The following is a 25,213-nucleotide window of genomic DNA, read 5'->3' as shown; positions in this document are numbered from 1 at the left end:
TAAACAACTAAAGTGCGCCTCGGGAAAAACAAAAGGTTGAACACTGTAAAGGCTGTGTCCCCGAGAGAGAGAGAGAGTGCAGAGGACAAAACATTCCTCTGACAAGATAAAAGTTTAAATATGGTACTTCAAGATTACATTATTATTTGCCAGTTTACAACCTATGAGATTTATGTAAGTTGTATCTCCCCACTGGGCTCACAGGTTGGGTGTGTTTTTATCTGTCTGCTGTGATTGGACATGACCACTGGATGTCAGCAGAGAGGTTGTTGAAAAGATGAGGTTGATAGATAACAGCTGGCTTTGACAACTACATCATCTGGACATCTATCTGTGTTTCTCCTGAATGTGTGTTATTTTGTTTTATTTTCTCCTGTTAAGTTATTACTTAACATGTCAATAAAATGGAGCTGATCGTCTGGCTAAGACTGTTGATTCCACATGGCACTGAATCGAACCAACATGTAGTACAAGCTGTTTGGAGTATAACTCACATATGAAGCCTTTACATATTCACATTTAACCAGATGAAATGGAAGTGCTTTGTGTTTTGTTTTTTGTATGTATTGTTATAGGACACAGTTTGCAGGGCCCAAAATGAGTACAATGTTGCATTGATAAGTACAGTATATATTAAATGCCTAACACAGGCTGGGTGAAACACTAGTCTACATCTACACAGGAGAAAAGACTGCACACAATGTGGGTGTGAGAGCAGCTTGTTGTTCCTATCAGTCTTCCTCTGGGAGGCATTTCTAGATTTTGCAGTTTTTACAGTTAATGGCTGCTATCATTAAGTTCTACGTTTAAAGTAAAATTGCTTCATGCTTCATGCTTCATGCTTCATGCTTCATGCTTCATGCGGTTTCTACCACTTAATCAAAGTACATGGGTCCTCTCAGCCTGGAAGTGCAGTGCGACCCAGAGGGACTGGTGTTATGTTGAAAAAACATACAAACCACAAAAGCAAAGAGAGCAAAGTCCTGTGGGGAAACCCTTCAAACATAAACATAATAATCACAATTAAAGCCACTTACCAAACCGAATTTCTTCTTGTTTGGACATTGTGGTGTGGTTGGTCAGAAGGAGGAAGGGAGGGCTTTTAAATGATATCAGCTAATTAAACATCTCATTCTACCTTAAGTGTGTTGCAGGTTAGAAAACAAGACTTTCATGTCTTCATGTCTGCTTTATCCATTACAGGAACACCTGGGTGTCATCACACCAAAAGCAGTCCAACACAAGGCACATTTCTGTCTCTCTCTGCAGAAAATCTTACAAGTAGCCTAGTGTGGGCAGTGGAAACACAGCAGAGATGAGCAGCACAACAACTTGAGGGGAAAGCCAAGAGTTGTGGTGGTGGGGGGGCAGCACAGTGGGATTCACACTGGGACTCTGTCCAAAGCCGTGAAACATGACTACTCGTGTTTACCCCCTCATCCCCCTTCTCTCTCTCTCTCTCTCTCTCTCTCTCTCTCTCTCTCTCTCTCTCTCTCTCTCTCTCTCTCTCTTGTGCACATACACACACAATACATTTTTTGGCTACTTCTGCATGGCTCCTCTCCAGTGTCCAGACCAGGTTTTAGCTTTGGGAAACAACACCGCTAAGCATTGTTGGGTGGAGAGACTTTTTTTTTCCTGACAAAAAGAGGGAAAACAGAGGAAGAAAAAACTCCACTTCCATCTCTCCTTCGGGGACTGGAGATAGGAGCCGGTGACCTCACGCGCACTGCACACCTGAACACTTTTAATTTCTTTCTTTCTTCTTCTTTTTTGTCCTCACTATCATCACAAACCGAAGTGTTTTCGAATGAATCATCAAACTTTCAAGACTTTCCACCTTTTTAATCATGGAGCGAGCGTGTGGTGGAGATGTGGCCCCAGGGGGGGAATGTAACTGTGTGACTGCAGAAAAGTGACGCCCTCCCCGCATCCAGATGTTTCATGTTTCCCCCAGCGCGCTCTTTGGAGAAGATCTGCCCGTGGAAGGAGCATAGGAATCTTAAAACGCTCAGTCCCACTGTCTAAAGGGACAATGAATATCATGCTTTTTGTGTGAGCTGTTTGGACTTTTGTGTACAGTTTTTCTTCTGGACAATGGACAGCGGCAAAGTGAAGACGCTGCTGCTGAGCATTCATTTGCTCTGCTTCTTTGCGCTGTCTGTGCGCGGGCACGCTGCTTCAAATCACGAGAATGGTGCGTTTCCAAAAGTAGCCTATTTAACATTCAAGGTTTATTTATGTAACTACTTAAAACATGTTTATGTTGCTTGTAAAAGGCAGTAGTACACATTTTTAAGCATTTACAATCTTGTAAGGCATACATTCAAAAATATAGCCTAAATGCAAGCATGCTGTATTTTAATCTGTATCATTAGATTATTGTTATTGCTGATATATTCACGTGCAAGCAGTTTTTTGTAGTCAGAGAAGATTGTTTTGACTTTCTAGTACTAGTTTATTTTGCAATATACTGTATGGTGCTCATATGTTTTATGTTCAATCTTAATTTGTGAAGATACTTGCTAGATAAATGCAAATGGGAAAAAGTTCAGTAGGCTATACTTCTCTCTGAAGTAGGAAGACAAAAATAGCACAGTATATAGGCTACTTATTTAAAAAGAGGTAAATATGCTACAGTCACTAATACTTCACAGTCATAGTGGGATGATAAATGTTTGCCCTAAAAACAAGTCCAACTGTTATCACAAGTTTAGGTTACAGTGCCGTCACAACTGTGCTTTAAAAAGCTGTATCAGATGCTGTGCACTCGGATCAGACTGACTATATCACAGTGGCCTGTTGGCACTGTGTTCGAGGTCAGGGGAGCAGCCATGTGTGACGGCCTGATGAATGGCTTCATTCTCATTCCCTCTCACACAGACCCACACATCACAACCCAGAAACCGCAGTGTCATCCCCTATTAGACAGAGCACAACCTCGTGCGGTATGGATGTGTCTGTCACAAGTCTGACTTTCTGTTTTATCTCCTTCCCAGTGATTGACCTTCTGGCAGCTCTGAACATGTCCCACCACATTAGCGGCGTGGCCAGAGTGCAGAGTCCCAGCAGTGTGATGTACAGGATACGCTCCAGAGCACCTTACCTGACCCTGCCTCCAGAATATTCCCAGTTCCTGTACTCCAACCATCGGGGTAGCATGGGGTTGTATTTTGTGGGGCGTCAGTCATCTGGTTCCAGTGCCACTCTTTTTTCTCTCTCCTCTACGTCCTCACCCATTCTCCAGATCATCTCCTCCACCCTTAATGACACTCTGCATTTGGACTACCAGGCTGGAGGAGGAGGAGGAGCTCAGGGCCTTGCCAGCTTTCTCTTCCCCAGAAGAAACCCCTTCTCATCAGATGAATGGGTCCAGTTGGCTGTTAGCCTGGAGCCTGATAGACTGGCATTTTTTGTTGACTGTCAAGAAGCTATTGTTGTGCCAATGAAAAGTGAAGAGAGGATCAACCTGGAACTGCCTCAAAATGTTGTCATCACTCTTGCCAGCACACCACGAAGGAAAGCCAGCAAATTTAATGTAAGTCGCTTTTGCATACGATAAACATGTGACCTCTATTCACTTTATTTTCTGTTTTCAGGCTCTGCTATGTCACACTCTTTTAGGATATAAATACATTTTTTATATAACTTTCGGTTAACCTATGTACAGTATATTTTCCTCACCTTTTAAATGTGCATTCTGTGCAGCATCACGTGTGCATGTCTTTGTCTCTTATAAATGCAGGGCCATTTGAAGACCGCTGAGATTTCAATGAAAGCATTTGTGAAGCGCCCATGGCACTGTGACAATGTTACAGGTAAAAAAAAAAAAATCATCTTTCTATCATATCAAACCTATAAATCATTTTCTTTTCCTTAAGGGTCAAATGAAGGGGATGTTTAGGAATATTCCCCACCATTACATTTAATGTGAATGTTTCAAAGTTAACCAGGGAGTTGTAATTAAGAAACAGATCTGATATTATGTGTGAATAAATTCACCAACCAAGGAGTCCTCTCTCAGTAGCAAGATGGGAGTAAGACATACTTGTAAAAAACAACAACAGGGAAGCCAAAGCCACACTGTTTATGGACACAGAAAACTCCATTGCAGTGTCTACAGGGGTCAGAATAATTAATGTGTTAGAGCGCTAATGTGACAGTTGACGGTCCTGTCACTGTGCCTCCAATTGATCATGTGCCCTGGTTACATGGCTACAGCAATAAGCCTTTGGTCAAATGGTCAGTACGCCTGACTCTTACCCAGGAGACTAGGGTTCAAACTCCGCCTGAACCCTCGTTCGTCCTGCCGCACTAAGTTGACCTCTGCAAAATAATCACAAATCTTCCACCACAAAACGAGGTTGTGTTTTCAGCAGTGTCTGTTTGAATGTCAGCAGGGTTGTGGGGGGAAAAAAGCATTGAACTGATTTGCACCAAACACTTACCAGGAAACATGGGATATGGGCCAGAGAAGAATCCAATAAATCTTGGGGACAGATCTGCATCATTTAATCTGAATTTTAATAGTTGTTTCTGAAGTCCAATGTTGTTTGACACTGGCCCTGGCAGAGGTCTGCACTGTCTGTACGCCCTTCTGTGTTGTCTGTTTTTCTGGTGTGCATGTTTATACACGTAGGTCTCTGTATCTGTTTATAAGAGCACGTTGTGTGGCTTTGCCATGTGGTGAGAATTTACAGTGCCCCAGAGGTTTCAGTGTCATCCACCTCCTCGTTTCCCTTTGCTCCATTCTTTCTCTCATTTCTCTCACCCTGATTATTTATTATGATATTATTTCCTGCTGCTGGGAGAGTTGACAAGATAAGATGCAAGCTCTCATGTCATGAACAATTATATACACTAGTAAATCACTTATAAAACTTTATTCAGCAACTTACTGTCTGGAATTCTGAACCATGAGATACTCTCATTCTTGCAACTCAGCACTAGGACCACCATGGTTGATGTGCCTTAGATCATATCTTTGTGCCCTTAGGCAGAAAGTCTCCCAAACAGTTTATATATTATTCCTCCTTGTGGATCCTATTTTTTGACATTGTTTTCCAGGATGTTTATCTTGCCTCCACATTTGTTCTTTTCTTCATTCAGGAATCTCCTGCTCCTTTATCTCCAACTAACTCTTTTCTGTCTCTTTTCCCAGATGTCCTGCTTCCATCTCAGCACACAGACACCCAGAGTTCAGATTCTTGGACTGACAAGTCAAACAGTCAAACATTTCAGCAGGGTGCTTCCCATAGTAAACTTCAAACAAGCCACAGGCCATTGGAGAAAAAAAACAACCATTATTCACCAGACATCCAGAGTGACCAGGTACAGAGAGGTGTCGTTCTGGGGCCCCCAGGATCTCCTCAAGGCGTGAAGTCTGTTTCTCAGGCCCAAAGAGATGAGAGACTGAAAACTCTGGAGAAGAGGTTGGAAGAGCTAGCTCGTATGCTAGACATGGTCAAAGCTCAGGTAGCCATAGTATTTCATATACTATGTATGACTTTTTATGAAAATGATATGACACCTTTGAATCTCATTGATCTATGATTTTATAACAGAATGAGGACCTGCAATCACGTGTTAAATACCTGGAGGGATGTGAGTGCGTCAGGCAGCGATGTGAATGGGAGGGGCGTGAAGTGGACGATGGCCAGCGCTGGCAAATTGACCTCAGCACTGTTTGTACTTGCACATCTGGAAAGGTCACATGTCAACCCGACATCAGAGGTAAAGATGACTCAGCTTTCGTCTGTTAGTCAAGTCTTTCTTTCTCATCGTTGCCATTTCCATCTGTTTTCTCTCTGTCTGCTTCTTTGTTGCACGCAGCTAAAATAACACATAAAATCTATTAATGATTTTGGCTCTACCTCAGCACTAACAGACATTCAACTGGTTTTAAGTAGCTAGTTTGCAGATGGCCATCCCTGCCCCAGATCCCTGTTTGTCTAGTCCCTGTCAAAACGGAGGCGTATGTTTCATCTTGACCTCTGACCCCGAGGGGTTTCACTGCTCCTGTCCCCCTGACACCAAGGGACCACTGTGTCACAGACAGCTGAGACAGGTATTTTGGAGCCAGACTGGAGTAGTGCAATAGAGTAGATTTAAAATGTGTTACAAAACAACAAAATGTCCATGTTGCTGGTGTCAAACCTTAATGGTCCATGTTGTGACAATGTATGGAACAGTTCAAGGCTTTTCCAGTCAGGCTAGCAGCAGCTCAAGCACCACTGTGCCCATGCACAGCCTCACAGAGCTGCTAGCATGGCTGTAATGTCTTGTTCAATGTATGAATTTATGTACGTCATGTAGTAGGTGTCTCGTTGTTTTTGGTTTTGAAGATCTGCTTATTGTACGTTTGGTTACCCGGCAGGTCTCCAGAACTTTTCAAAAGCTTGAGGTGGGTCACAATCACAAATGAAAACCGAGGTTTGACAACCCTTTCTGTTGAGTGTTGGTATTGTAGTTTTCCTATAGTTTCTTATAGTTTTAGTGATTTCTTTTTAGTCGTTTTTTTATTTGCCTCTGTCCTTGTCCTTACACCATAAAGGAAAAGTCAGACATTTTGGGAAATGCACTTATTTGCAAGTTAGTTTAAAAAAAAGAGAAATATTTTGTTGTCTACTGAGCAAGGCTAGCTGTTTCCAGTTGTTTCCAGTCTTTGTGCTGAGCTTGTTTAACATCTCAATATATAGATCAGTCTTCTCATACTACATCTTGGCACAAAAAAAAAAGCGTGAAACCATGTATTTCCCAAAATGTCAAACTATACCTTCAATGTAACTGATCTGGTGCGTAGATCATTCTAGTGACTGTCTGTTTCTACAGTTTAGCTTTGGCCTGCTGCATTGGGTGAGTCCAATAGCAGTGCTTTGTTATACTTTTGTCCTTTGTCCGTTGTGATTGTGGGCATTGCAGTGGGGTTTAAGGCTGGGTAAGAGGCCATGTGTCCCCCCTCCCTACTTCTAGGCATGTTTGCTACCAAAACCAGAGAACAACTGTGAAGGAGTGCAGCCATTTCAACACCGCTGGGCCTTTAATCCTACCTCTGGCCTCTGTGAGGACTTCCTCTACTGCACTGGAAAAAGCAGCAACAACTTCGCTTCCTTTAATGCCTGTAGGGACCAGTGCATGTTGGGAGCATGCTGCCTCCGCCATCCAAGGTGGAGTCCTCCTGCGAGCCAGCAGCATCACAATCAAAGTGGAAACAACATCTCCTCTGTGAGCAGGACTCCCTGGGGACACAAGCTGCATAATCCGGAGGTTGAAATGTCCTATAGCAATATAGACTTCAACCGCACTGAACTGGAAGATCTGAAAGGAAACCGTAGACACAATGACTGTTGCAAAGACCTGGACTTCAGGTATACCTGTGATTACCTCACATTATCACAGTGCCAAGCTCTGGTGAAGGACCAAGCTGGAGAGACACAGGTAGTAAGCTTTTCCCCTGGTCTGAAGTGCTCTGATGTCGGATGTGGTGAAGATTGCGGGTGCTTCTCTCAACATGTGCTGGGGAAACACGAGGAAAGGTTCAGGGAAGGCTGTGAAGAGTGCATATGCACAGAGAGTGACAGGGTTGACTGTGTGTGCAGACATCTGACCCAGCGAAAAGAGATTAGAGACCTCACGCTGAGAGAGAGGAGGTTGTACCAACGGGCTATCAGACAACTCTACACGAGGTCAGGTAAGGGTGTGAATCTTAGCTGTTTTGTTCTTAACCTTTGAAATTTAGTGCATACATGTTTATTTATGAGCTACTGTGGGTTTACTTGTGTGTTTGTGTGTGAATGTAGATGCATGGAAGGACTTAACTCTACTGAGAGCAAAGTTCTCCCCCCAGGCCGGTGATCATGCCTTCTTCCTCCCCTGGCACCGCTATTTCCTGCGATTAGTGGAGCGCAAATTGCAGTCAGTGTCATCATGCAAGCTGGCAATTCCATATTTTGAGTGGACTGTTGACACTGGGTCAATGAATACCTCGGCTGCCTGGCAGGCTGATTTCTTCGGAGGGGATGGTGAGCCTGGCTCGGGCTGCGTTCCATATCACCCTTTCCAAGGAGTGACATCCCACTGGTCTCCTTGTCTCAGACGAAGATTCAACTCCTCGGTTGGTCATACACTTTTTATTAATTTAATTGCTCACCTCTTACTTTTAATCCTTTGCAGTATTTTGAAATTTTTGGTTTGAGATTTATATGTAATTAATTTTTGCCACTCCTTTTAGGTGTGGCTGCCAAATGCAGTGAACCTACAAAAGACTTTAAACCATGGAGATTTCTACTTGTTCTCCCAGTCTCTGCAAACCTTTTCTGGCCTTTTTAGACTTTGGGTAGGGGGTCACATGGCTTCACCTCATGCTGTTTATGACCCTTTATACCTGTCACACATGGCATTCATGGACAAGCTGTGGACACAGTGGCAAGAGAAACATCAGCATGCATCAAAAATACAAACTCATGATCGTGTGTCAGATGATCAGAAATTCATGTTCTACCCTGCAAGACAGAGGCATGTAAAGATGGAGCCTTTCAACGTCACTCCCAGTGATGTGACTTCCACCCAGCGGCAGATGTGTGTTGTTTATGTGCCCATAACAATCGGCGCACCTTGTAATATGACGCTATTCCAAAAACACCCACAAGGAGGTCGAAAATCTAGGAAGATTAACTTTGCCAAGCGCAAGTCACGCTACAGCGGTTTCGATAATGGGGCCTTTGACAGCAGTGGGTACAACCAGCATGGATATGACCGCGATGGCTATGACAGAAGTGGTTGGAATAGGTGCGGTTATGGCAAAGATGGATTTAACCGGGACCTCATTGATAGAGAAGGATATGACATAACTGGCTTTAATCGATATGGGTTCAACCGCGACAACGTCACCCAATTCACCATGAACACGGATGGGCTGTTGGAGAACAAAAAAAAGAAGAAGCGATATGGAGAGGAGGACAGTGATGAAAAGAGACAAGATCAAGCAAATATAATGTCTGAGCTCTTTGGTGACAAAGGCTACAGTGTCTATGGGTTTGATCCATTTGGTTTGGACCTTGGTGGGTTTGATGCATTTGGCTTTCGAACCGATGGTTATGACAAGGACAGTTGCAACTGGTTCTTCAATGGGCCGCACTACCTGCGCTTCTACTTCCATACACAGCAACAGTTGATGTCATCGAGTGACCGAGCTCTTAACCGCATCGCCCGTACCTGCCCTCCCATCACCTTGCTTCCCATGCACTGGGCCGCACAGGACTGGATGACTTTTGAGACAATCAAAAGCACTGATGTGAACAGACAACCTGAACAGGACTGGGCGGGACAAAATCAGCCAGAAACAGATGAAAGTATAGCGGCAGCTAAACAAATTCAGAGCAAGATATGGCTTCCAGTCACACCTGATCACAGGTACCGTCATTACTAGTGCAAGTAGCCATGCAAAGCCAGCCCACAGTTTACTGTTTCATGCTGATTATGGTTAAGACCCCTCCTCACACCTGATTGGTCAAACACAGCACTCTTTGCAACTGACTTACGCAGTTGTTCTCAAGATGAAAAGTTTTGAGAGACAGTGACTCACAACTATCATGTTAAAGCAAATATGTTATATATATGTATAGCAAGGTCTTTGAAAACAACAATGTTATGGTGTATGCACCAGCTGGCTTTACAAGGTTACTATGACAATAGCCATGTTTTCATAGCAAGTTAAGCCTTTTCAAAATCTTTTTTTGTTTTGACATTTCAACCAATGTTGTGGTCCCATTTCCCTCAAAACACTGTAGGTTTTGTTTCAAGCTCCACTGGTTCAGCGGCTGTCCCCTTGGCTCTGCTCCTATCACCTGTCCTGACCTCTGCCATCAAGCCAGTTGCCACGGTTACCCCGAGGCTGTCTGCCATATGCACAATTGTGGTTCTTGTTTCACAGAATGGCGGGATCCAGCAACTGGAAGCTATGTAATATGCCATGGCTGGTAAATACTGGACTGTCAGCCAGAAAAAGAAAAAGAAAACAAGTGAAGGACTACAGACCTTTTAGTTGCAGGAAGTTGAGTGTCACTTGCGTGAGCTCGGAGAAACAGGAAGGACTTCATGGGAATGAAAGTTGTTGAAAGGGACTAAGGACTTCATTAGCAAGTTTAAAATACTGTAGTATAAATATGGTTAATCTCATTCCAGGAATATCAATTTCTACCACCAAATTGTGACATTAACTCTGTATGAGCTACTTTATCTCCTGTGTGTGGTGTTACACTGTCAATTCACCTAAAATATATCAAAAGCATCTCTCTGTCTCTCGAACCTCTAGTAGTATCTAGCAATTCATATTCATTTGCAAATATCTGCATAATTTGGTTGAGCCATAGTCTGCATGTCATAAGTTTTTCTTCACTTCAAAGTATAGGCCACTGACAGTGAGGTCTCTAAACTTTAAAGTAATGAGTGTCAAGAGACATTACTGCAATTTCACAGTGCTTTCAAATGTGAGCAAATGTGTTATAGGGAAGAGGCATAAATCTCAACTGGAACAAATAAAACCAAACCTTTCTGCTGACCTAGTTACCAGTAGAGTTCATTTTAAAAAATGCTAATAAAACTGTTGTTATCTATGTTGAACAAATTAAAGTAATGCAAAGAGTCTAGAGTTGCTTAGTGGGAGGGTTTTAGTCTCTTTTAGCTGATTTTAGTCTCTTTTAGCTGATTGTTTTGGTTTTATTGTTTTGGGTTCCCTACTGGTACCCTCCATAGTTGCAGCAGACAGATGTGTCCAGAAAGTAACTGTATGTATGCTAGCTGCTTTTTTTGTTGTTGACAAAGTTAGCAACAAAAAGAATGAACATGGATTTAATGTTGTTTTGTGGCCAGGAACAAGACTCCAACTGATGCTAATGCTGAATAAGTAAATGCAAAAAGTTTACTAACTAGCTATATGAGATCGCAGTTTGTTAATGTTACGTTCACAGCTTGTTGTCCTGCTCCCAAGTGCCCAAAAATCCAATCATGCATGTTTAAAGGCCCCTCCTGTTAGTTTTAGTACATTTATTATATCACTGCCATTTGCCAAAGTTTTCTCGTTGTTGGAAACTTTCCTTGGGTCAGAGTGAGACGAAACAAACATGTGGGACTAATGTTGTTGTTGGACTGGGCTCATTATGGATCTATTTGTCTTTCTTTAACTTCCTCAGCAGAATCACCACTCCCTCAGGATCATGTAATCTTTGTTCTCTCTTTCTTACTGTGCAGATTTTCACCATCAGTGTAACACACATGTGCCCCAGAAGTACTGTATGCTACCCCCCACCCACCCTCCCTCCGGCCCCCCGCAACTACTCTTTCTGTCACTGTCTCTGCCTTTTCATCCATCTCTCCTTTAATTGTTTCTGCATGTAGGCCAGAAGACTCCAGTGGCAGCCAGTTGATATACTCTCACAGACTCACACTCCCAACACACACTTTGATCTCATGCATGCTTGGCTTGCTAGAGGAAATGCCTGTTGGCTGCTGGCACAGTAGGCAGCCTCACTGGCCTCCCCCTCACTCTGTGATTATTGCCCTCTCTCACACACAAACACATTGTCTCTGTCCTTTGGAGAGTCATCATTAAAATAATTATCTGCTGAAATGTCCAAGCTAAGCGAAAATATTATTTGATAAGCCCCCGAAAGCCTTTGATGCAGCATTGCTCTTCGGTGTTCCTTGTATGTTATAGTGTAAAGCTTAGCTTTAAAATAAAAACGAACAGACACAGACTAAGGGGATGCTGTCAGGGCCACCCTTCAGAGGGAATCCTCAAGAAAACCACCACCCCTTCAAGTTTTTCTTCTCCCCTCAGTATATCTCTTTTAGCTTTAATAGACTAGCTGGAAGTCTACATAGTCCTCTGGTTACAGACCATAAATCATAGCGAGTAAGAGCGAGCATATGTATGTTACATCAGAACAATGTGGTGCTGTCATGACTGGGGAGAGCACAGAGCCAGATGTTCCCCCAGTGACCTAGAGAAAAAGGTGAAGAAAATCTTCACTGACAAACAGAGAAGGTGGAGGGCAAGACCAAAAGTAATGACCCAAACTCATTTACTGCTTAAACTATGAGTATACACTCTTACCATATTACTTGGTAAAGGAAGACATACACACACACACACACACACACACACACACACACACACACACACACACACACACACACACAGATTATCAGAAATGTATACACTCAAGATTTTTGTCTCATCTTCAGGGTGTGACCTGGATGGCACAATTCATAATGTGTCCCACAACACTGTAGATGACTGCCAGACATGTACGTGTAAGGTGAGTATCTGACTTACACTATACACCAACATATATCAAAACATGAGCCTGAACAATTCATTTTTTTTTTTATTGTTTGTCCTTTTCTTTCACTTCTGTATCTCTCCCTGGGCCTCAGGGTGGCAACAGAGAGTGCTCACCTCTGCCCTGCCCTTCACTGGACTGCACAGAGAGGGAGACTGTACCTGGAGACTGCTGCCAGCAATGCAGAGGCAAGAACACAAAATACATTTGCAGTATTCACAAGAGAAATAACTCTAAAGCAAAAACATTTAACATGTCATAGTGGATCACTTAAGTTTGATTAGGTTGAATTAATTGATACAATGCATTTAACTGCTGCATGTGACATGGAAATAGCACAACATGCTTGCACTGGCTGAACTCAGATATTCTTAGATATACAGAACATTACTATTGTGCATCATCACGAAGGTTCATATTTACTTACTATTCGTCATTCCTCAGTAAGTCAGTTACAAAAAATGTATTTGTTATCAACTGAAATCCCTTTAAAAGGATGCACCCCACCTCACCCGAAGGTATTGTAAGATCTTATCCCGCAGCATTAGCTTGATTGAGCATTTGAAAACACATACTATGAGTTGTCCAAGTTTAAATGTGCAAAATAAGGCAGAAATGTTACCCCACAAAGGTTTTATTTTTATTTCCTATGTGTTCTGGTGTTTAAATGAAACAACAACGTTTTAACTGTCAATAGTACCATGAGAGTAAGGTAATCTGATGTTATTTGTGTTTGCAGGCTGCATTGATTCTGGTGTCCGGTACGATCACAGAGCAAAGTGGAGACCGTCTGAGAATCCCTGTGATGTTTGCCACTGTTTGGTGAGGCTGATACTGATAATCTCCTTAGGTTTTCAACTTAAAAAACCAAAAAAAAAACACCTGTAGCCTATGTCAGCTGGTATTTATCTGTCTTCTCTCCAGGAGGGTCAAATTCACTGTGAGAGGGAGCCGTGCCACACCCCTTGTAAAAACCCAGCTGCTCCACGACCTGGTTCCTGCTGTCCAGTTTGTCAAGGTGGGTGTCTTTCATTCACCGACGCACTGTGAGTGTTCAATGGACTTGCAGAGAAACAGTGTGTGCCCATGTGTGTGTCTTGTAGATTGTGGTGTGAGTGGTCGTGACTTCCCTAATGGTGCTTTGATTCCTACTAGAGACACTTGTCAAGAGTGCACATGCGTGGTACGTCACTGATGAAAATGATTAAATTACATTTTTTTATACTTAAAGTTGTGAGTACATTTTTGTCAAGTCTGTACTCTTCACTCTAACAGAGCGGAGATGTGGTGTGCTCACCGCTTTCCTGTCCTGCTCTGCCTTGTCGAAACCCTGTGAATCATGCTGGAGACTGTTGCCCACGGTAATAACAAGCCACCTCCGTATCACTTTGAAACCTGCATCATTTAACTCCCCTTTACTCAGCTTTGATTACGAATGAGGAGGTGCAGATGAAAGACTCACAAGTTAATTTAATCACACAGAACATTTACATTGTGTTTGTATGTGTGTGTGTGTTACCTGTAGGTGTGAGCAGTGTGAATATGAGTCCAAGGTGTATGTGGATGGACAGAAGTTCCCCTCCAGGACGGACCCCTGCCTCCGCTGCCGCTGCTCTGTGAGTACAGTCTGGTAAAAAGATGCGTTGTTCAGTGTTTTCTTTTTGTGTCTGTCTGTGATCTGGACCCGGTGAGAATCTCTGTAATCTCTGTACATTCAGACACAAATGCAATTAAAACTGAAAATGGGATTAAGTTTGAATTTATTTTTTAAAGATCTGACAAAGCTTTAAGGTTATTATCTGATAATAGGTGTTGTGATCTATCAATCCTCTCTTGTCTCTGTCATCTGTTAGGCAGGCAAAGTGTCGTGTGAGCATATGGATGCATCATGTCCCGCACCACGTTGTAATCATCCAGCCAAGCGCAAGGGAGAGTGTTGTCCCACATGTGATGGTCAGTGTATCTGTTCATTATAAAAAAAATGCTTCTTTTACTACTAAAGCTCCACAAACATATTCAGGTTGTGTGTGTTCTTCCTACAGCATGTGAGTATGACAGGAGGGTGTATGCTGATGGAAAGGTGTTCACCCCTGCTGGCAGCGGACCTTGTCTACAGTGCAGGTGCAAGGTAAGTCCATAGTGCACTCAAAAAAAAAAAAAAAAGAGGCATTGAAATATCGAATACTACTGAACCAATAACTTATTTTACATCTCTTGTTTGTTATTTTTAATGTAATTTCTTTTGTATGAGAGCATAGAGTGTTACTTTTTGCAGCAGCTAATGGGCATGAACATCATTTCTTTCATGTCATGTCATGTTTTTTGTTTTTTTTAACTCTACCTATTTGTATTGTATTGCACATGTCGTTTGCATCTTAGGGTGGAACTGTAATTTGCCGTGAAGAGAAGTGTCATCCTGCCCAGTGCTCCAACCCTATTATAGACCCACATCTCTGTTGTCCAATATGCAAAGGTAATAATAACTCTCTCACACACACAGATTCATCTCATCCATATGATAACTCCCTTCTTCCTCCTTGTAGCGTGTGTGTTGGAGGGGGTGGAGTATGAAGAAGGCTCCAGCTGGCACCTCGAGGACCCCTGCTCCAGCTGCACATGCGTAAATGGGGAGACCCTGTGTACACACGCGCAGTGCCCCCCCATTGACTGCCTACATCCTACCAAGACCACAGGTAAGACTGTGTGTGTCTGAGCTTTGTTTGGATGCAGGTTGTCTGTGCCGTCTCGGTAGCTATACACCATATCTTTCGTCTCATTAGGCTCTTGTTGTGCGGCGTGTGACAGCTGCACCTATAATCATCGTATCTATAGCAACGGCCAGAGGTTTGCGAACCCAGACCAGCACTGCCATATCTGCACCTGTCAGGTGAGCATGTCTCTATTCACAAACAATGTTTAACTTGGAACCAGCTGCTAAGCCTTCCCCTCTCCTCAGTACGGCACTGTGGAGTGTGAGCGCAGACCTTGTCCTCCACTCAACTGCACCAACTCATACACCCCACATGGAGAGTGCTGCCCCAGGTGTCCAGGTACACAAACTCAACACACAATCGCAGTTCATGTTGTAACCTTATTACGTTTATTATTCTCAGACAACTTTTTGTGTATTTGGATTTTTCTTTTTTCCAGACTGCTCCTTTGAAAACCGCGTGTTTGTGGATGGAGAGGCTTTTCCCAATCCTGTGAGTGTGTGTGAGGAGTGTCGGTGTGTGAGTGGCAAGATTGACTGCCACCAACCACAATGCCCTCAACCTAACTGTAACGCACCCCGACCGGGAACGTGCTGTCAGAACAACTGCAATGGTGAGACAAAATGCAATCATTATCAGGAACATGAATACATTTCAGAAATTACAATCTCACTGTTTCACCATCATCCCCCTACATCAGGGTGCAGCTATGGAGGGAAAGAGTATCCCAATGGACTGGAGTTTCCCCATCCGACTGACATGTGCAGGACATGCACCTGCATAGTGAGCAGAATAATCAGCATCACATCATGACTGTTGATCACATGTGGTCATATTGAGGCAGGTTTTCATTTCAGTCTTTGTTATGTTTGTTACAGAATGGGAATGTCCAGTGTTTGATGAAGAGGTGCCCACCACTGTCATGCCCCAACCCAGATGTGCTGCCTGGAGAGTGCTGCCCCCAGTGTCCTGGTAAGAGTGTGCAACGGAGTAAAGTGCAAGTATGGGGGCAAAAATTGCAGGATTCCCAGCAGGTATTACTGCTCTGAAATAGAAGAATCAGGGTGGGGGCAAACAGAGGTGGACGCGAGCCATCAAATGGGGTTTTTTTTTTACACTGTATTTCATGATTTTAAAATGACCTTGTCAGAAATACATAAATAAAAAAAGATCTTAATGAATCTCCATGCACTCACTGGTCCATAACCACTGAATCTGAGTTAGATATGAATTAATGGAAATATATCTTAAAATTGACAAGTGTTTATCATTATTATTAATCTTATGATACCTTTTGTGATTATCCATCTCTGTTAAATTTTCACCTAACTACATAAATGTAATCTTAATTTGTGAATCATCTTGGCTCATGATCAGACACAAAAAGGATTATAAAGCTGTTAAGTGATGCACATTGGTGATTTTTTTTCCCCCACTGATGTTCCTCCAGCTCCTCCTCTGGACTGTGTGTATGAACAACGACCCTACAGACACACTGAGAGATTTTACCACCCGACTGACAACTGTCGATTGTGTTCCTGCACCAACGGGACAGTTCACTGTCAGCGCAAGCCCTGCCCCTTTGCCGTATGTTCTCACCCCATCACACAAGAGTGCTGCCGGACCTGCGAAGGTACAAGTTTTGATATTTCATGTAGCTGTCCATCTACATAAGAGACTGCATATTTGGTCTCAATATTTATGTTTGATTACTTCTTGCAGGCTGTTCATATGAAGGCAAAGAGCGAGCTAATGGGGAGACATGGGATGACGCGTCAGACCCATGTGGCGTGTGCGTCTGTCGTGAGGGATCCGTCCAATGTGAGAGGAAGCGCTGTCCTCCCCTCAACTGTAACCACCCAGTGCAGAAACAATGCTGCATGTCCTGTGAGGGTGCGTGACTGAAACACTTGACAGCAACATGCCATCCCAGAAAAAAAAAATCCCTCTTATTGACCACATTAAGCTCCACATCACTAACTTTCTACTTGCAGGTTGTATGTATAATGGTAAAGAATATCCTGATGGCACTGAGTTTGCTGACGACAAAGATCCCTGTGGTTTGTGCTACTGTTACGGAGGCGAGGTCGTCTGCACCAGACAACCCTGTTATGGAGATTGCAGCCATCCGTATAAACCGCCCAGACAGTGCTGTGGAGAATGTGACCGTATGTAAAGTCAAAACCAGACTCTGTCCACATTCTTAGCTTAGGATCAAGCTTTGTTTGTTCATCATTTCCATAATTATAAAATAACTCAATCAACCTGTCTGTATTGGATAGGCTGTGCCTATAACAGTGTTGTCCTCATCAATGGACAGTCGATCCCCGACCCAGGGAACCCCTGTTCTGAATGTACCTGCCAGGTAGCATCACAAACACACACACACACACACACATACATACACATCCCTGCTGTTTAATCTCTTTAGGCAACATATCATGCTTTCCCTCCCGCAGGGTGGATCAGTGCGCTGTGTAACGAAGCAGTGTGCTGCAGCTCTCTGCCCTCACCCAGTCACCAACCCATGTGGCTGCCCTGTCTGTGATGGTGCGTAATCACTGCAGATGTATCACAGCATGCGTATATGGATTAAGTTAAATAATAAATGCTTTACTGTCTATGCAGGCTGTCATTTCCAAGATGTGACATACGTTGAAGGACAGGTCCTTCCAGGTGGAGAGAGAGGCTGCCAGGACTGCACCTGCTCAGTGAGTGAAATAGTCATTTAACTTTATGGTCACTGTACCGTTGCAGCTACTGTTACTGTGTACATCCTATCTTTTTTTTTTCTCCCCACAGAGAGGCGAGGTGGTGTGTGTGCAGAGACGATGCCCCGCTGTGTCATGTCCACACCCGGCTCTGGACGGCTGTGCGTGTGCAGTGTGTGATGGATGCAGATTTAACCGACGAGACTGTTTTAATGGAGAACGATTCCCACATCCGACAGACCACTGCCAGCTCTGCACCTGTCTGGTACACACAACACAAAATATGGGTTTTACATAATATTCACAACACCCCCATCAGAATTAGAGATGATTTGGAAATTTAATCAAAGAGAGTGGTCTCACTGAATGTGCCAGACCTTTCAAAAAGTAAGAAATGACTTTGCACAAATTAAAAGAGTTTGTCGACTGTATTAGAGGAATACACCAGTGAAAATCTATACTGAAAATCTAGAACAGATATACTCTATATGTATACTGTACTATTAAAAGCTTCCATCTTTGGACAGCAGTGACTGTATCTCTTCTCCTGTGTTGATCTGTCTTTTCCAGAAGAACCTCACTTTGCCATTGAATTGCTAAATATGATACTTCCAACTGAGCTCCACATACACAATACCACAAGATAATGAGATGTAGAGAAATTCAAATGGGATATTTTTAGTGTAGTGTTCCTTTAATTTCGACAAAGGGGATTTCTTAGTGGTGTTTTGAGGCTATCGCTCCTTGTTCTCAGTTGTTCTTAGTGACATTTGGAGGGTCTAAATGTGTGTCTTTGTGCACAGAATGGCGGTGTGGTGTGTGCACGTGCATCTTGTCCAAGTGTTTCCTGCTCACGTCCAGCGACCCCTCCAGGGGAGTGTTGCCCCGTGTGCACTGGCATTTGCCTGCATCAGGGGAAAGAGTATCAGTCCGGCTCCACCTTCTCTTCACCCTCTGATCCCTGCTCCTCATGCTCCTGTCTGGTCAGCCTGACAAGTCCTACTCAAACAATAATAAATCATCTGCTTGTTAAAATGATGAAAACTTATTCTGTCTTTCCCACTCGTACCTTCATCCCGTCCTCTGATCAGAATGAGGTGGTGAACTGTCAGAAGAGACCTTGTCCAGTCCAGTGCTCCCATCCGGCCCCATCGGGAACCTGCTGCCCCGCCTGTGACTCGTGTCTGTACGAGGGTGTTGTGCACTCTCACAGTCACACCTTCACGTCTTCCTCTAACCCCTGCCAGCGCTGCACGTGTGTCCGAGGCACCGTCACCTGTGTGCCGCTCGTCTGCCCCCCAACACCCTGCGCTCGACCGGTTACCAAGCCAGGACAGTGCTGCCCTGAGTGCACAGGTACATGTTCATATTGAATCCTCTAATACAGTATATTTAATACACATGCGAATTGCGAAAATTTCTGCTTTCGGTTATTCATGCAAATATGACCTCTGTTTCCAATAAAAGCAAGAACTATACTGTTTAAAATCAAATTATCCACATATCATAGACCAAGTATGTTGGTATTCACTGACTCTGTAGAGAGTTAGAACAACAGAACTGTAATTCTAGATTTGATCCCATCTCGCAAAAGTGCTCTTTCTTTTATAATTAGTTTGTATCAGAATATTAATCATTTAGTCTTTGATTTGTACACTGTCATAAACAAAAATGCCAAGTTTACTTTTAAATTCCAAATATAGATATTGATAAGAATAAATTAGTTTTGAAATGAAACTAGACGATTGAATTCTCTTATTGTGCTGATCTCAAAAGAATGAAATTCAACACAAATACTTTTTTATTATTGCATAGATTATACTATATATTATTTATTTAATTGTATATATTATCCATAAGGTCCTTTAGTCTTATGTGAGATAAAAGTGACAGGCCCATTTTTCTGCATCTGAAATAATATAGGAAGCAATATTTTCTTCATTTTGGTACCAGTGTTTCTTTGATTTGTACCCTTTTCTGTTTTCTAATCCTGCCACTCAACTTCAAAAACCACTTAAAATTATTTGTGAAAAATGAGAAAAGCTATTTTCATTCCAAGCATCTGGAAAAAATGTTAAATTATTCAGAAAATCTCTTTACTTTTTCCATCCTCTTTGTACCTCTGTCTCTTCTCTGTCTCTGGTCTCAGTGTGCATACTGGATGGACAAGAGTTCACTGATGGACAGAAATGGACCCTGGGTTCAAATCACTGCACATCCTGCACCTGCCAGGTCAGACTTCTGCTGTACATCTCTATTGTTTCCCTCCACATTTGCAGCCTTCCTTGTGTTTAAGTGCAGACCTGTGTGATTCTTGCAGGCAGGCGAGGTGCGGTGTTCATCCCCCGAGTGTCCCAAGCTGCCATGTATGCATCAGGTGACTGATCCGGGTGCCTGTTGTCCTCGTTGCAGAGGTAAATAAACCACTCAAAAATTATACCCACAAGGGAAAATGCTTGTACCGTTGACTGTGTTTTCCCTCTCAGGGTGTATGTATGGGGGAGAGGAGCACACAGAGGGCAGCAGCTGGTTTGCAGACTCCACCCCCTGTATGACTTGTATGTGTGTGGATGGGGTGACCACCTGCTCTGAGGTTCACTGTCTGTCTCCCTGCATCAACTTCATCGATGTGCCTGGGGAGTGCTGCCCCGTGTGTGCTGGTAAGAAACCAAGGATATAAAGCTCAATATCTGCATGTTTCACATTTTCATATCATTATTATTATTATTCATAAATAATCTTACATTATGTTTTTAAATAGACTGTATATTTGAGGGCAGAATTTACGGCCCAGGGGAAAGTTTCCATCCAGCTGATGACCCCTGTCAGATCTGCACTTGTGAGGTATAATATATATACATCTGAAACCTGAGTGAAGCATTTTTATGTTTAACTTGATAAAATAGTAGTGGTGTGAATCATTACATGTCTAATTATATGTATAAAATAGACAATGAATATTGCATCTCTGATACTTTCATTATCAGACATGCTTTGTATTTTTGTCGCCTAAAAATAAATTGATTACGTTTTTAAATTGTTGCTTGTTAATTTTCTGGACTCGGAAGATGGAGAAGCTGTAGTATTGTGATAGAAAGAGTATTAGTAATCAAACCTGTTTGTATCTCAGGTGATGCCGGACGGAGAGCAACACCTGAGGTGCTACAGAAAGCAGTGTCCCAGTCTGGTCGACTGTCCTAAAAGCAACATCTTGTTCTCTGGACCTGACTCCTGCTGTCCCGTCTGTGCACGTCAGTATTACAATGCATTTTCCAATACTGTGTGCTGTGTATTAATCTGCTGTGCTCTGAAATATTTGTGTGTGTGTTTAGAGCCTCTCAGTAACTGCACCTCTGCACTGATTGGCAACGAGGTGTTGGCCACAGATGATCCCTGTTTTACCTGCCACTGCCAGGTAACACAGCTCTTTAGCATTAAAGCATTTAATTGCATCTAATTGTTGAGTTGTTGTACCAGTCAAACTATAAATATACTGTGCACTATATTATTACTATGTCTACGTCTTTTACTGTAATCAGGACTTGACATGGACCTGCCTACACCGCACATGCCCTCAACTTTCATGTCCTGCTGGTGAACATTTTACACCTCCAGACTCATGCTGCCCTGTATGTAAAGGTGAGACAGACTCATGTTTCCTCACCTTTGCCTGTTCCCTGGGCCTTTAAATGTCAAGTCTCACTGGCATGAAAACATCCATTATCATGTGGGTTTCCTTGTGTTTTATGCAGTGTGTGTGATTGAGGGTCAGACACGAGTCGCCAATGGCAGCAACTGGACGGACAGTGATGACGACTGTGTGACATGTGCCTGTAATGTGAGTCAGGCACAAATACTTACATTCCTTTCCCATTCAAAAGAGCATTACTTTTCCAGATAATGTGGTGTGATGAACACTGATTTAAGAAAGTGAACAAGTGAAAGCCATTACATGGAGATATGTGGAGTGATTACCAGATATTTTTCAAAGTGTTTAATTGTCTCTTTGAGTTTATCATCAAGATAGTAACATAACATGACTCTCTTTTCAAGCCCTACACATAGGGAGGATTTGATTCTGTGATTGGTGAAAGGTCTTGTGTCTGACTATCTACCTCTTAAGCCATCTCCCCTGTTTCTACACGTATCTTTAGTCGGGCCACATTGAGTGCAGCATTGAAGAGTGTTTCCCCATAGTTTGTCCAGCTGAGCAGAAACCAGTGAAGATTCCAGGAAAATGCTGCACCGAATGCCAAGGTATGACTGCCTGTCACTACAGAGTTCCTTCCTAACTATTGTGTGTTTTAAGTTCTCCCTAACAAGCTGCACGTATGTGTGTGCGTGTGGGTATGTGTGTGTGTGTGTATGTGTGCTGTAGGCTCAGGAGTGTCGTGTTTGCACCAGGGGACAGTGTATCACTCTAATGAACAGTGGGAGGTGGATGAGTGCACCAGCTGTACGTGTATGTCTGGAGACGTACACTGTCGTAGTGAGCGCTGCCCTCCCCTCACCTGTGCAACAGTCAGTGTTACCAACACACACACACACACACACACACACACACACACACACTATTTCTCAATGTTTCATCATGTCAAATGTTCACACGATGCCGTGCTGTTCAAACCACTCTGTCTTGAATTGTTTCCTCAGATCTCATTCTGACACTGCAGACATTTATTTGATTTCCACTGAGTCTCCTGAGTCCATCCTAGTTACTCAGCCAGTGTCGCTGAACTTGCTTGTGTGTGTGTGTGTGTGTGTGTGTGTGTGTGTGTGTGTGTCCACTATCAGGATGAGATGCCAGCTGTTGTCCCAGGTCTGTGTTGTCCTCACTGCCTCCCTCGTCCTGCCACCTGTATTGCCTTTGGCGACCCTCATTATCGCAGCTTTGATGGCCGCATGCTGCACTTCCAGGGAGCGTGCACATACGTCCTGGCACAGGACTGTGAAAATGGAGATTTTAGGTGAGAGGATCGCCATAGTTACCTTGGCAAATGGAAGTAGATGTTTTTTGGTTTTAAGAGTGGTGGGATTTTATGTCATTTTACATGTGAAATTTCCTCATGCAGAAAAGCTCTTTTGTATATTTTATATGATGTTTTTTCACGAAGAGTTCAAAGTGAAGGTTAATGTTTCCTCTTTGTTTATACAGTATTCATGCAACTAACGATGATCGTGGACGTAAAGGAGTGTCCTGGACTAAAGAGGTGACTGTGTTTATAGGAGACGTCTCAGTGCAGCTACTCCAGGACTGGGTTGTGAAGGTTTGTGTGTATAAGTCCTGCAAATGATTTTGTGCAGTAATGTTTGTATTTCACCTCCATTTACCTCCTTTTTTTACCTTCAGGTGAACGATGAAGTCGTGACTTTGCCGTTTCTCAAAGAACCGTACATATATATTGAACGTCAAAGCAACACTATCTTACTCAACACTAACATCGGCCTGAAGGTACAGTCTTGTCTCTTTCCTCTCTCTCTGTGATTGTCTCTGCTATCAATGAATGTGTCACATTAACAGACACTCTGGTCCACCTCTAGGTGCTGTGGAGTGGGCGTTCACACCTGGAAGTGAGTGTGCCGGGCTCCTATAAGGGCAACACCTGTGGTCTCTGTGGAAACTTCAACAACTACTACCAGGATGACCTCCGAATGCCCAACGGACGACTCAGCCAGTCAGAGTCTGACTTTGGCAACAGCTGGAGGGTAAAACAAACACCTACAGTAGATGAAAGAGAGATTGAATGAAAGGCTGTTAATCCTCGATGACACATGCAATCAAACAACTGTCTGTTGATTTAGGTGACAAATGGCAGCCACGCTCTCTCATCCTGCCAACCTGGTAAGAATGTCGACCCATGTAAGGATGCAGGCTACCAGGCCAAAAAGGGGGCTAACGCTCGCTGTAAGGTCTTGAAGTCTGCCGTCTTTAAGCCGTGCCATCGCGTGGTGCCTCCTGAGCCGTGGTACGGAGCCTGTGTGTACGACCTCTGCGCCTGTGGGGCCAACGGCGACGAGTGTCTGTGTGACGCACTGGAGGCCTACGCCAGCCAGTGCCGAGAGGCTGGAGTCGTCCTGCAGTGGAGGAGCCCATCGCTGTGTGGTGAGTAAAACACACAGAGGCCCTGAAAACATATTTTCTCAATCTGCTGCTCTCTATAGGGGAATGGGTACCGTATAAATACAAATAATCAGCCAAAAGTAGAGTAGTAATGTGAAACACAAACACTAGAGACTGTGTCTAACTCAAAATAATTGATAAATAATGTGGTGTTGCTTTTGTTTTCCAAAACTAAGTGGTTATTTCTTATTTAGTAAGGACTACATAAAGTGGATTTGAAATCAAGTTTTGACACAGTTTACACATCCATTTTAGTTCATCCAAAAGAATTGTGCAAAATGTTCATATCTCATCTCACATGTAAATTCTTACAGTAAAACAAAAGTGAGATTTTTTTTCTCTGATGCTCAGACAATGTGAAATAATTTAAAAAGCAAATAAAAAACATGGTTTTGTCTCTTATTGTTGTCACACACCCACTGAGTCACCAGTACAGGTCATCAGAGGTCAGACTCTTCAAGCCATAGTGAGTCACCATGTTTTCCATCTCTCTCATTGTGTTTTTCTCCTGTGGCTGTCTCTCACAGCTGTGGGCTGTCCGGTGGAGAGGGGCTTTGTGTTTGACGAGTGTGGTCCCCCGTGCCCTGTAACCTGCTTTAACGTCGACGTGCCACTGGGGGTGATAGAGAGCCACTGCTTCAAGCCCTGTGTCCCAGGTTGCCAGTGTCCTGCAGGACTGGTTCTGCACAACAGCTACTGCATACAGCCTGAAAAGTGTCCCAAGATCATTCATGGCAACCACACATAACCCTTGAGCTGCTGGCTTTTAGAAGTGCACTTAATTTGTATGCACACAAATGCACTGCCACCTCCGATGATCTGCAGTCCATACAAGGACTGCGTCAGCCCTTTTTTACTGTATCCTGAAGTCTGTGATGGGAACATATACCTACTGGTGAATCTGTGGATTCTACATATGGACTGAAGTGAAATACTGCATTTCTTCATGTTTATATTAACATTTTCATTTATGAATATGTAGCACTGAATATTTATACTACAGAACGGGTTGTTGTCATGATAATTTTTCACATGTACGTGTCACATGTTAATTGGTGCTTTTTCTAACTGTTTTACATATTTACCACATATTAAATTCTTTTAGTTGTAGTTTTATTTACAGTCAAAGCACTTGTTAACTATACAGGTTAATTTCAGCACTGTGCAATATTGACTGTATAGCTCAGGTATTCTTTTTTTCTCCACCATTTTACAAATAAACTGTTTCACTAATATTTCTTATGCTTCTTTTTTATGTTTGAAATGATTATTCACAATTTCCTAATAATTTTCTGGTAGATAAATATGTGGTTTGGAGCAAATATTTAT

At 43.0% G+C, this 25,213-nt stretch overlaps 3 protein-coding genes across 5 annotated transcripts in view; 2 read left to right on the top strand and 1 right to left on the bottom strand.

The window, feature by feature from the left end:
- Window positions 1–3,285, bottom strand: part of LOC146985913 (uncharacterized) — an 11,208-nt gene extending 7,923 nt beyond the window's left edge. Inside the window, exon 1 of one of the 2 annotated variants that reach the window (XM_085779356.1) lies at window positions 3,107–3,285. The gene's annotated coding sequence lies outside the window, so the exon portion shown is untranslated. The remainder of the gene's footprint in view (window positions 1–3,106) is intronic. The other variant, XM_085779357.1, reaches the window with a different exon arrangement.
- Window positions 1,551–25,213, top strand: kcp (kielin cysteine rich BMP regulator). The gene is made up of 46 exons (XM_085779361.1): window positions 1,551–2,197; window positions 3,000–3,538; window positions 3,746–3,818; window positions 5,162–5,475; window positions 5,565–5,733; window positions 12,244–12,317; window positions 12,436–12,529; window positions 13,081–13,163; window positions 13,266–13,359; window positions 13,445–13,524; window positions 13,617–13,702; window positions 13,867–13,957; window positions 14,195–14,294; window positions 14,384–14,469; window positions 14,721–14,814; window positions 14,885–15,034; window positions 15,122–15,228; window positions 15,298–15,391; window positions 15,492–15,665; window positions 15,753–15,835; window positions 15,931–16,024; window positions 16,503–16,685; window positions 16,775–16,945; window positions 17,047–17,220; window positions 17,335–17,417; window positions 17,512–17,602; window positions 17,681–17,763; window positions 17,855–18,028; window positions 18,567–18,746; window positions 18,855–19,119; window positions 19,913–19,995; window positions 20,084–20,177; window positions 20,250–20,423; window positions 20,525–20,607; window positions 20,894–21,014; window positions 21,096–21,178; window positions 21,303–21,402; window positions 21,516–21,601; window positions 21,918–22,020; window positions 22,142–22,284; window positions 22,558–22,730; window positions 22,919–23,030; window positions 23,114–23,215; window positions 23,305–23,469; window positions 23,566–23,866; window positions 24,412–25,213. The coding sequence occupies exons 1-46, from the start codon at window positions 2,098–2,100 to the stop codon at window positions 24,630–24,632; spliced, it is 6,327 nt and encodes a 2,108-aa protein (XP_085635487.1). The 5' UTR covers window positions 1,551–2,097; the 3' UTR covers window positions 24,633–25,213.
- Window positions 6,124–9,996, top strand: LOC146985912 (uncharacterized). 2 transcript variants are annotated; one of them, XM_085779358.1, is made up of 5 exons: window positions 6,124–6,403; window positions 6,973–7,690; window positions 7,800–8,113; window positions 8,231–9,411; window positions 9,789–9,996. In XM_085779358.1, the coding sequence occupies exons 1-5, from the start codon at window positions 6,293–6,295 to the stop codon at window positions 9,979–9,981; spliced, it is 2,517 nt and encodes an 838-aa protein (XP_085635484.1). In that variant the 5' UTR covers window positions 6,124–6,292; the 3' UTR covers window positions 9,982–9,996. The 2 variants fall into 2 exon arrangements, with proteins under 2 accessions (XP_085635484.1, XP_085635486.1); XM_085779360.1 differs by lacking the exon at window positions 6,124–6,403 and having other exon boundaries at window positions 6,740–7,690.

Source organism: Trachurus japonicus, chromosome 6 (genome assembly GCF_045865225.1).
Source record: "Trachurus japonicus isolate A0001 chromosome 6, Traja_1.0".
In the NCBI taxonomy this organism is placed as follows: Eukaryota; Metazoa; Chordata; class Actinopteri; order Carangiformes; family Carangidae; genus Trachurus; species Trachurus japonicus.
The sequence above is the reverse complement of the archived record's forward strand: the minus strand, read 5'-3'. Positions and strand labels throughout refer to the sequence as shown.

What these genes read in the sequence shown, in the direction of transcription:
- kcp (XM_085779361.1), top strand. Translation starts at nt 2,098, where the DNA reads ATGGACAGCGGCAAAGTGAAGACGCTGCTGCTGAGCATTCATTTGCTC. An exon ending in CTGCTGCCAGCAATGCAGAG is followed by an intron (nt 12,530 to 13,080) that starts GCAAGAACACAA and finishes TTGTGTTTGCAG; the next exon opens with GCTGCATTGATTCTGGTGTC. An exon ending in GTGCTGTGGAGAATGTGACC is followed by an intron (nt 17,221 to 17,334) that starts GTATGTAAAGTC and finishes TGTATTGGATAG; the next exon opens with GCTGTGCCTATAACAGTGTT.
- LOC146985912 (XM_085779358.1), top strand. Translation starts at nt 6,293, where the DNA reads ATGAATTTATGTACGTCATGTAGTAGGTGTCTCGTTGTTTTTGGTTTT. An exon ending in ACAACTCTACACGAGGTCAG is followed by an intron (nt 7,691 to 7,799) that starts GTAAGGGTGTGA and finishes GTGTGAATGTAG; the next exon opens with ATGCATGGAAGGACTTAACT. An exon ending in CCAGTCACACCTGATCACAG is followed by an intron (nt 9,412 to 9,788) that starts GTACCGTCATTA and finishes AAAACACTGTAG; the next exon opens with GTTTTGTTTCAAGCTCCACT.